Source organism: Dromiciops gliroides, chromosome 4 (genome assembly GCF_019393635.1).
Source record: "Dromiciops gliroides isolate mDroGli1 chromosome 4, mDroGli1.pri, whole genome shotgun sequence".
NCBI lineage: Eukaryota > Metazoa > Chordata > Mammalia > Microbiotheria > Microbiotheriidae > Dromiciops > Dromiciops gliroides.
The window spans coordinates 402,538,643-402,550,777 of record NC_057864.1 but is presented as its reverse complement, the minus strand read 5'-3'; the positions used below and the strand labels follow the sequence as shown (position 1 = coordinate 402,550,777).

Here is a 12,135-nt window from a genome sequence, read left to right as displayed (position 1 = left end):
GATTCTATGACTCCATTTGGGGTTTTCTTGGCAAAGAGTGGTTTGCCATTTCCTTCTCCAGCTTTATTTACAGATGAAGAAACTGAGGCAAACAGGGTTAATTGACATGCCCAGGGTCACACAGCTACTAAATGTCGTGAGGCCAGATTTGAAGTCAGAAAGATGATCTTCCTGACTCCAGGCCTAGCACTCTACCCATTGGTTCACCTAGTGTCTTCTCAGCACATAGTAAGTATTAATAAAAATGTTCATTCATGATCCATTCATACCTCTCAGCCAATTGTATGACTTTGAAGATGTGGACTACTGTAGAAAATCATACTTGAGATCAATTTTTGTTCTTGTTCAGGTACATTCAGTCATGTCAAACTCTTCATGACTCCAGGGACCACAGCACCCCAGGCCCTTCTATCTTCACTAGCTCTCAAAGTTTGTCCAAATCCATGTTTGTTATTTCCACAACACATCTATCGGTCTCATCCTCTGCCATTCCCCTTTTCCTTTTGTCTTCAATCTTTCCCAACATAGGGTCTTCCCAAGAGTCTGTCTTCTCATTATGTGGCCAAAGTATTTAAGCTCAGCTTCAGTATTTGACCTCTCCAGTGAATAGCTTGATGTAATTTTCTTTATATATTGACTGATTTGATCTTGTTCAGTAAGAGACTCTCAAAAGTCTTGTAGCACCACAATGTGAAAGCATTGATTCTGCAGCACTCAATTTTCTTTATAGTCCAAGTCTCATAGCCATAAATTGCTACTGGAAAAACCATAGCATTAACTATATGGAATTTTGTCCACAAGGCGATGTCTCTGATTTTTAGTATATTGTCCAGATCCATAGCTTTCCTTCCAAGGAGCAAATATCTTTTTCATTTCATAACTGCAGTTTGCCATGTGTAGTGATTGTTTTTTGCAGGGCTATGGGGTTAAGTGACTTGCCTAGGGTCACACAGCTAGTAAGTGTCAAGTGTCTGAGGCTGGATTTGAACCTCAGGCACTCCTGAATCCAAGCCTGGTGCTTTATCCACTGTTGCCACCTTAGCTGCCCCATTGCGTAGTGATTTTTGCGCCCTAGAATAAAAAATCTGACACTGCTTCCATTTTCTTCTCCCTCTATTTGCCAGGAAATGATGGGACTGGTTGCCAAATCTTAGGGTTTTTTTCTTAAGCTTTAAACTAGCTTTGACACATTCCTCTCTTCACCCTCATCAAGAGCCTTCTTAATTCTTCTTCACTTTCTACCTCTTTGTATCTTCAGAGTTCAGCATAGTGCCAGGCACTCGTTGTTGAGTCATTTTCAGTTTTGTCTGACTCTTTGTGGCCCCATTGGGGATTCTTGGAAAGGATACTGGAGTGGTTTGTCATTCCTTCTCCAGCTCTTTTTTATAGATGAGGAACTGAAGCAAACAGGGTTTAATGACTTGCTGAGAGATCACACAGTTATTAAGTGTCTGAGACCAGATCTGTATCATCAAGACGAGTCTTTCTGATCGCAACCCCAGTGACCTATCCACTGTGCCACCCACTGGCTCTAACATGAGAGCATACCTGCTGCTTCGCGGTGTTTTCACAGAGATGCCCTTGATAAATGAATAAATTATTTAATAAGATGAAAATATAGGCATATGTGTTTATAGTTGCTATGATCTTCTTAAGTCACTTTTTGGGTAATAATACTGTAAAGGAGCCTTTTCATTTTCTTGGAATCTTTCTCTCTTGGAGAATCTTGAAACTGATAACTAGATGCCTTTAAAATAATTTTTCATGTATTTGCTCAGCTCCAGCTGCTCTTCTGAACTTCATCTTAATAATGCCATCCCATGGCCTCATATAGGTGCTACTGGCAATTGAAATGGTAGGAGCCAGACATGCTTATTTCACCATCACTGAAGATAAAGAATTAATTGTAACACTACCCAAACTATTCCATTCACATTTATTTTCGTTTTCCTTCAGTTTCATTCATAAATACTTCAGGGATGATATGCCATAGCTGGCAGCAATTGCTTTTTGCTTGGAATGTCTGGACAACCTTCTCTCTCATGTTTTTCACATCACCTGGGTGATAAATTCACACTGTCTTTGAGAGGCATCTCCCTACCACATCAAAGAATCACAAGGTCTTAGAACTTCAAAGAGGTTTAAAAGGCCATTTGGTCTAATTCATACATTTTTGGAGTGGGGTGGCAATGAGGATTAGTGACTTGCCCAGGGTCACACAGCTAGTAAGTGTCACATGTCTGAGGTCAGACTTGACTCAGGTCCTCCCTGACTCCAAGCCTGGTGCTTTATCCACTGTGCCACCTGGCTGCCCCTAGTCTAATTCATACTGAAGAAGACTCCCCTCTTTCGACAAGTTCCCAATAGAGTAAATTTTCTATTTTCTAGTCCACATATATTTTTCTAAAATAAGAAGAGGAGAGACTTTGATAAAAATCTATGGTAAACTATATTTGCCCCATTTCTGAGATCTACTAGTTCTATCAAAAAAAAGGAGGTTTGTCCAAACTTGACTTACTCTTTCCATCCTGGGTTTTATGGTATAAGATGGTAATGATATTGCTTCTGTTCTACCTCCACTCCACCCAAATGCTCTCCACCATTCTCTACCCACATTCCCAATTCCTAGAATTCCTTATATAACAGGGAATTTGGCCAGTGAAGGTCGCATTCTTAGAGCTTTGTATAGGAAGCCTGTCTTTCCACAAGCTTATGTGGAGTTTTGGGGAACATACACATAGACATCCATGATGACATATCACAGGTCTGCCTTTCCACTTCAGAGCATATGCAGATATTCTGTGACTGTTTCTGTTTACTTCCTGTGTGGTGAAGAAAAGCCTTTTAATTGAATTCTAAGAAGGAAATGAATGTGCTTACAAAAGGAACTAATTGGCATTTCTCTAGGCAGGGAGAAGGAGGAAGCTTGAAGTGGTTTACTCTCCCTACTGGGGTTGATGTGTGGCTGTTAACACATCGCCATAGTATTGTTTCTGTCCTTGTTGTATATATTCTTTCTTGTTATTTGGAAAAGGAATATTGAAGTCAGAATGCCCTTGTAAGCTTCAGAAATTTGGAAGAGGTAGCAGCTTGCCAGTCAGCAGATGGCACCGCAGCCCTGTGATGCAACCTGACCCAATAGTGCATCGACCTGGCATTGGGGACACCATGTCCTTAAAGCAAGGAAGATATTCTTCCTTTGGCTGTGCTATACTCAGAAATGAACTCAGTGGTGGAAAGAATGATTGTCCTTACCACAGTAGGTTTGAGCCCATTCCCCCCAGTGACCAGAGTATAGAGGCAAGAGTATGTTCTAATCTGTGGGGATGTTTCTGTACTTTGGTTTCTTACTATATCTTGTCAGTAAATATCCCTCTATAAAATATAATTGATGTTAATTGGTAATTGACATTAGGAGAAAGCTGATGGTCAAACTGATATTAGGGAGATACTAACAGCTAATAGCATTAAAATGACTCCCTAACCCTCAGAGATGCCAATGGAACTCTGAAGGAGAAATGTAGCCTTGTTATGGAGACCCTACCTGCCAATGGAACCTCAGAGCTTATATCCTTATTACACTCACATAAGTTTATTTTCTTAATATACAATATAATTATCACTCTTCCCCACCACCAATTTTTACCTATGTTATTTCTTTTGAATAAGGTATATCTTCTTTACTTTCATATATAGAATAGCTAGTCACTGGGATCCCTTCCAAGTATCAAGTTCTGTGAGTCTGAATTATTTGTCTTATTATATTATTTAGTTTTCAAGGAAAAGAGACATTTCTGCCCTGTTGTATGAGATGACAGCTTTTATAAAACTCTTTGTTTTGGAAATAAATCAAATAAAATGTCTATGCTTTATTGTTAAGGGTTCTGAGATGGATGTCAAGAACATATCTGACGGGGGCAGCTAGGTGGCACAGTGGATAGAGCACCGGCCCTGGATTCAGGAGGACCTGAGTTCAAATCTGGCCTCAGACACTCAACACTTACTAGCTGTGTGACCCTGGGCAAGTCACTTAACCCCAATTGCCTCACTTAAAAAAAAAAAAAAGAACGTATCTGACAGCCACTTAGAAATTACCATTTAAACTGGAAAGAGAGAGTAACAACTAAAATGAGTTACAATTACAGTAGAATGTAAGCTCCCCGACGATAGGGACTACACTTCTTTTTTTGTATCCCTAGTGCTTTCCCATTTCAGATGCTCAATTAATGTTACTGAGCTAAATTGAACTTCTTACCAATAACATAAGATGTCATCCATGTTCCCTTTCCAAAAACACCTTGCAGAAAGCGAAAGATCACAAACACAGCATAGTTGGAGCAAAGGCCACAACGATACCACTTACTCCCACACCAAAGCAGGAGATCAAAATTATAATTATTCTTCCATACCTTTTTGAGAAGAGAGAAAAATCACTTCAAATCATTCTTCAACACAATACAAATTACAAATGCCATAAATAGGTACTAAAATGATTTTGTATAGAATCCATTTTTTAAAAAATGTTAAAATTAATCATGGTGTTAAATGTATACAATATACTCTAGCTATGATTTAAGGGTAAGTTGGGGGGAAAAATAAAATACTTGCCTGAGCAGAAGTAATCTTAACAATAAACAAATCAAATGAGATCCTTTGCTATTACAACTTTTCTTAATGTTCCTATCAAAATCTTTTAGATTCTTCAAGAAAATCTTCTTCTAAAGGCTGATGGGGTCTAAAGGTAGCCCTTGGATCATGAAGGTCATACTACCACAATGAATGCTTTGATAGATCTTATCACATTGGAAAGAATTATGCATCTGTCATCAGAGGAATCATCTAATTATATGTGGAGAGATGCATCATGAGAAAGGTGGATTACCAAGCAATGAATTTGTCAACAAAAGTAATTAATACAACTTGTAGGGACTGTGATGATTGTCTGAAGAAGTGTCCATAGCAACACAATTATGGATCTTTCCCCAAAAGTATTAAAATATCTCTAATGTAATTCATAAAAATAGCATTGAAAAATATTCAGGCTAAAGACAGGATTTGGTTTTTGAAAATAGGATGCTTATTGCTTAAGATATCAAAGAAAATATGGAAAACTGGAAAAAAGAGGGGAGCTCAACATCTAAGAAAGACTCCATCAGTACTTTCACAGGAGGTAGACAGCATTTTTTATTATAAGTCCTTCAGAATTGTCTTAGATTCTCAACTTTTTTCCAAATATAACTTAAAATAGACCCTCACCTTCATACTTACCTGTCTGCTGCATAGCACAGAGTAAAAGCCCCAGCCAGAAACCCCAGATTCAGAACAGCCTGGGTAAAGTCCAGCATCCAAGAGTTTAAACACACGAGGTTAAACTGTCATAAAAACAAAAATCATAATAAGACATAATGAAGTAGTTATCCCTCAAAAAACCAATTATAAGCAAGTTGTTTAATCATTCTGTGGCTCAGTTTCCTAATTCATAAAGTGAGACTAATACCCACCTTACTTGGCCAACTCAGAGGGTTATTATGAGTATATCAACTAAAATAAGAGACAAGAAAGCACTCTGTTTGTTTGTTTGGGGGGTTTTTGGTGAGGCATTTGGGGTTAAGTGACTTGCCCAGGGTCACACAGCTAGGAAGTGTTAAGTGTCTGAGTCTGGATTTGAACTCAGGTCCTCCTGAATCCAGGGCCAGTGCTCTATCCACTGCGCCACCTAGCTGCTCCCAAGAAAGCACGCTGAATGGGTGAAAGCCCTACATGAATAAATGTACAATAGTAATAATGATTGTCCTTTTAAAGTGTTATATCATTAAATTGGGTGCTGTGGTAAGAGAGGGAGGGGGAGGGGGGAGGAGGGACAAGCATGGGGGTGGGGGGGGAGAGAGAGAGAGAGAGAGACAGAGAGAGACAGAGAGAGACACAGAGAGAGAGACAGAGAGAGAGAGAGTGTTATGCAGGGAGGGGAGAGAGAGGGAAAGAGAGAGAACTGAGTACAGACCATAGACTAGAATCTGGGACGACTGAATGATCATCCCCCAATTCAGCCTAAGAGGTGACATCCTGGAATGGAACCCATAGCACTACATGGTAAGAGAATCAGATGACGTGCCTTGCCTTCATAGCTCTAGGTAGGGAAAGAAGTCTTAACCAAACAAGAGGTGAAGGTAGTTGCAGAAAACAAAGCAGATTATTTCAAATTACATTAAATTAAGAAGCTTTTGTGACAATATAAGCCATGCAAGTAGGATAAGAAGGGAAATAGTCAATTGGGAAGAAATATTTACATCAAGCTTCCCTTATAAGGGTCTGCTGAGACATATTGGGAATTAAGACAATATATAACACTAAAAAGCCATTTTCCAATGGATAAGTGCTCAACCAATATGAACAATCAGTTTTTGAAAGAACTGCAAGTTGTTAACAACCAGATGAATGATTGCTAAAAATCATTAAGAAAAACACAAACTAGAGGCAACTAGGTGGCACAGTGGATCAAGCACCAGCCCTGGATTCAGGAGAACCTGAGTTCAAATCCAGCCTCAGACACTTGACACTTACTAGCTGTGTGACTCTGGGCAAGTCACTTAACCCTCATTGCCCCACAAAAAAGAAAAAGGTTAAATCAATAAATGAGGGGGGGAAAGGAAGAGGAAAAAAAGAAAAACACAAATCAAATATTAAAATAATTAAAATTATATTGCCATTTTACTTCATACCAAAAATTGGTAAAGACAAAAAATATGGGAATAGCTGATACTTGTAAAAGGATGGGAACACATGTATTTTTGGTGGAGATATGAATTGGTCTATCTATTCTTAAAATTTGGAATATGCTAAGAAAAAAGCGAAAAAAAAAAACCACTAAAAAATCTAAACCATTTCCCCCCCAAACCTCACTTCTATGCATATACCCAAAGGAGGCCAAACACAGGAAGGAAGAAGGGAAGGAAACAATGTGCCAAGTACTGTGCTACACACTTTACAAATGTTATCTCATTTGATCTTCAAAACAATCCTGGGAGATAGGTGATATTATTATCTCCATTTTACAGTGCAGGAAATTGAGATTTAAGTTAGTCAGTCATACACCTAGTAAGTATCTGAGGTTGGATTTGAACTTTGGTCTTTCTGATTCCACCTATTAAGAAAGATCCAGTACACACCAAAACATTTATAGTAACAAAGAACTGGAAGGAAACAACGTAGCTGACAGTCAATTAAGACTATCTCATTCTCAATGGGGATGGTCAATGAGAATTAACCATGAAGCATAATGGGAATTACACTGTGGTTCATGAATGTGGTGGAATACTGTTTCCCAATAAGAGAAAGTGATTGTTAAGAATACAGTAAGCCATGGGAAGACTTTATGAACTGATACAATATAAAGCAAATAGAACCAAGAAAAGAATAGATACAAAGGCTATAACACCTTAAATGAAAAAACCAAAAGAATTAAAATGAACCGTATTTAATAACAATCACCAACCTTGGACTTGAAGAACTCATATGACAACGTATTTCTCTGCTCTTTTTGTAGAGATGAGGGACTATGGTTATGAAATGCTGGGGATGCTGCTAGGCAAAACTGATGAGGTGGTTCATTTCACCGAACTTTTTTTTCCTTTTTATTCTTTGTTACAAAAGTTGAGGAAGGGAGGGATATATTGGTAAAGCTGACTTTTTAAAAAGGCATTAATAAAATATTTCTTAAAGATATCTTGTACTACCAAACCCTTTTCCTTAATTCAGGTCATGGATCATTAAAAAACCAGGTGTGGGAAGTGGAGAAAGTGCTGGCTTTGGAATCAGAGACATTAGGTCTCAATACTGGCTCTACCTTTTACTACAAAGCATTAGCAGATTCCCTGCAGCTAATAGTCTGAGAATTGCCTGCGACCAGAGAGCTTAAGTTGCTTGCCCAATGTCATACATATAATCATTTGTCAAAGGTGAGACTCGAACCCAGATATTCCTGTCAACACTCTATCGATTACAGCATGTGGTCTCTTGGGGAGTTTTCAATCAAACAAAGGTTTTATAAACTTCTTAATCTTGATTGTAAAAACACAAGCCAATTTCTTTTATGCATTTTAAGTCTGGGATAGCTAGACAATAATTAAAAGAAGTTAACAGAAAGACCAAATTTGGGAAAGAATCCCCAGTGATGGAGACATTACTCTACTTCCTTACTCCCTTTTCTTGATGGGTTTAAATAAGGAAATACAACATCAGAAGCCTAGGCAGAGCTAGAACCAGGAATTTTTGCCCAGGACAAGTGGCATGAAATGTGTGGGGTTTTTTTAGTTGACTAGGGAACAGAGTAGTGGAGAAGAGATACCATGGGATACCCAGGGTCAAGGTCAATTCTGGGGAGGCTACCCTATGTATGCCGGAGGTCAGGTGGGGAGAAGAAAATCAAGAACATCCTATTTTAACTACTGACTCTTACTAACTCAATGATAAGCTTGGTTGTTTGTATGGTTGCTAAAGGACTTCAAGAGCTGTCAGCACCTAGATTTGAAGCTTTCGGAAAAATACCTGATTACTCTACCAGAGCCTTGGCTCTGATCCTAGAAATAATTTCTTGAACAACTGTCCCTCAAGTGGCAGGGAATGAACCCAGTATAACCATAGAACAAGGACTACCACAGAACTCTGCTTTAGCCATATTGAGCAAACTTCTTCAGAGACTAGTTGGTTATTTGGGGTTTGGGGGAAGAGGCAATGACTAAATTCTCAATCACTGTCTCTGACCTATACTTCTTTTTCTAGTATACTTAAGTTGCTTCAGGAGTCAAGGAATATTCTGAAATAAAAGCAGAGAATTTATGCCCCTGTTGCCCCTATATTCATTTTCTAAGAGTGACTTTAAAATAGAACCACTAGTTTCACAGTAAGATGTTAGTATCTCTGAAACGGCTTTAGAATGCCATTGAGAACTTCTTGGAGCAGCCAAAACAAGTTACGTGCTTTTTTTTTTTTTTTTTGGTTTGCTGCATGCTTTTTAAATACAGGGATTCTATTGTTTTGGTAGCAATAAAAACTATATCAGGATTGTGTTATTTAAATTATTTGTGACTAGGCTGTACTTTTAAACTTATTGCTCTCTCTCTATATATACACACATATACATATTCATATTGTATATATACATATACATACATACATATATATGTATATATTTGTTTGTTTGTTTTGGGTGGGGCAATGAGGGTTATGTGCCTTGCCCAGGGTCACACAGCTAGTAAGTGTCAAGTGTCTGAGGCCAGATTTGAACTCAGGTCCTCCTGAATCCAGGGCTGGTGTTTTATCCACTGCACCATCTAGCTGCACCCGATAACTATATATTAATATCAATTACACCAGTTTTGGCAGTAAGCATTTATTATTAATTAATATCACATATTATTAAAGTATTGAACTAGTGTCTCCCTGACTTTTCCTCTAGCAACAAGCCAAAACAATTATATACCCAGTGTATTGAGCCAAGAGGATGAGCAGCAAGAGAGAGAGAAGAGGGTGCCTGGAGAGTAAAAGAGAGCAAACTCCTTGTGGTCCAGTCATTTTCTCCTCTTTTGGTAGAGGTGGAGCAGTATACATTGATCTAAGCTAAGTGGTTAGCATCATTTAGCTCCATTGATTGGCATGAATTGAGGGGTGGTCTTAGAGAGGGTAATTTCCTGTGCTAGGTGTGTCTTCCTAATCAAAAGAATCAATCTGCATTCTTTTGGTTAAGGTGTACTCATCCCAGGCAGGTTTCTGGTATGAGGGAGAGAGAGCAGCAAAAACTAATTATTTTCTCACAGAATCTGCAGATTAATAACTACACAATGCAAAACCAGAATCTTCTTGGCTAGGTTTGTGTACTGAAATTTTTATATATTGCTTGTCTATATCTATATATCTTTTTTTTTTTGATGGGCAATGAAGGTTAAGTGACTTGCCCAGGGTCACACAGCTAGTAAGTGTCAAGTGTCTGAGGCCAGATTTGAACTCAGGTCCTCCTGAATCCAGGGCCAGTGCTTTATCCACTGCACCACCTAGCTGCCCCATATATCTATATATCTTTATTCTCACTATGCAATGCTGCTTCTCTCATACATATGCATATATATAATATGTTATATATGTAATAGATACATATCACTTCATTAATTGTTTGTCATTTATTAAACCATGTGACATTCATGAGTAAAACCTTAGGCAAGATGTACTTTATACACTAGAGGGGTCAATGTGTGGATTTTATCTAAAGTCATAGAAAGGAAAACTTGCAATCATGTCTCCATAAAAGAGCTATAATCTCATCACATAAGCAAGAATATCAAAACATTTTGAAAAACGTCCCTGGAATGCTATAGACATGTACAGTTCTCTAGATCACTTTTAGTATTCAAATTCCCAGCAGAATATCAATTCAATTGACTAAATTCAATTCCTAAAGACCAGGTTTGACCGCATCACACAACTACTCAATAAATAACAGTGGCTCTATATCGCCTCTAAGACTGAATATAAAATCCTCTCTTTGGCATTTAAATCCTTTCACAAACTAGCTTCAAATCAGCCCCCACTCCCCCCTGCCCCATTATATGTTATTTCCTCCTTCTTTGGTCCAGCCAAACAAATGATCTTGCTGTTCCTCACACAGGCACTCCATCTCTTGTCTCATAATCTTACATTGATGATCTCTAATTTCTGGCATTTACTCCCTGCTCTGTCTTGGCTCTTAGAATCACTAGATTCCTTTTAAAATTCAGGTCAAATGCAAATTCATACATGATGTCTTCCCTGATCTTGTAAGTGCATTGCCTCCAAAATGACCAAATTTATTACTTTCTCTATATGAATATATGTGTATGCATATACTTTTTTGTATACATGTTTTCTCACCCTATAGAATGAATACAAGCACTATCTTGTTTTTATCTGTGTATCTTCACTACGTAGCACAATTCCTAACAGTAGTTTTTTTTTTTAAAGTGAGGCAATTGGGGTTAAGTGACTTGCCCAGGGTCACACAGCTAGTAAGTGTTAAGTGTCTGAGGTCAGATTTGAACTCAGGTATTCCTGACTCCAGGGCCGTTGCTCTATCCACTGCGCCACCTAGCTGCCCCTTAACAGTAGTTTCTTAATTAATAAGTTACTCAAGTCATTTCTTAATTAATAAATGCTTTTTGATTGAGTGGGTTCAACAAATATTTACTAATACCCATTATATGCAGAGCACTGTGGTAGCCATTAGAGATATGGGAATTCAAATATGACATAAAAAATGGTATCTGCCAATGTCAAGGCTGCAGCATAGAAAAGAGACAAGCTGGGCAGCTAAGTGGCGTGGTGGATAAAGCACCTGCCCTGGATTCAGGAAGATCTGAGTTCAAATTCAGACTCAGACACTTGACACTTACTAGCTGTGTGACCCTGGGAAAGTCACTTAACCCTCACTGCCCCACAAAAAATTAATAAATAAAATGGGGGAAAAAAGAAAAATAAAAGTGGCAAGCTACTCAGTAATGAAGATCTAACCCATATACAGCATGAACATCATTCAGATAAGGAAAAGAGCTATTGTGAGCAGAAGGACTTAATTTAAGAAAGATGGTACATGATGCAATGAAACAGTGTGTAAAATTATCTTGCAGCGTATAGGAGAGACAGACTACCACTCAACTTAATCAAGTATTATTAGCATTATGTAAAATCATATAATTTCATTTTGTTATATAAAAAATAAATCTAGGAAAAGCATGATAGTAATGCAGAATTCATATTTCTGCTTGGAGGGGGGAGTGGGTGGTTCTTTTGATTCTTGGCAATATTTCTTCTGGCTGTGATAATTCAAGACATTTAATCTACCTAGTAAGCACCACTATATTGGCTAGCTTCTTGACTTGTCTTATGTAGGTCAAGGGGATGTTGAAATAGGATTTGTTTCAAGGATTCAGGATCTCTGAGGTTACCAAGTTCTTCTATCTTCCTTTCCTTCCCATCACCAACTCCCAACTTTAGGAAATATCCATTATTTCTAAGTACATCTCAGAACAAAGTTTTTGTTGCAATTGGCCACCTATTTCTGATTACTTGTGAACTGTACTGACTACAAATACATCTCTTTTTTTCTACTAA

At 38.1% G+C, this 12,135-nt stretch overlaps 1 protein-coding gene across 1 annotated transcript in view; it reads right to left on the bottom strand.

Moving 5' to 3' along the window:
- Positions 1–12,135, bottom strand: part of SLC22A3 (solute carrier family 22 member 3) — a 143,580-nt gene that overhangs the window by 61,019 nt on the left and 70,426 nt on the right. The window contains 3 exon segments of the mRNA XM_043964152.1: positions 4,256–4,333; positions 4,336–4,409; positions 5,269–5,372. Coding sequence (XP_043820087.1) covers positions 4,256–4,333; positions 4,336–4,409; positions 5,269–5,372 — 256 coding nt within the window.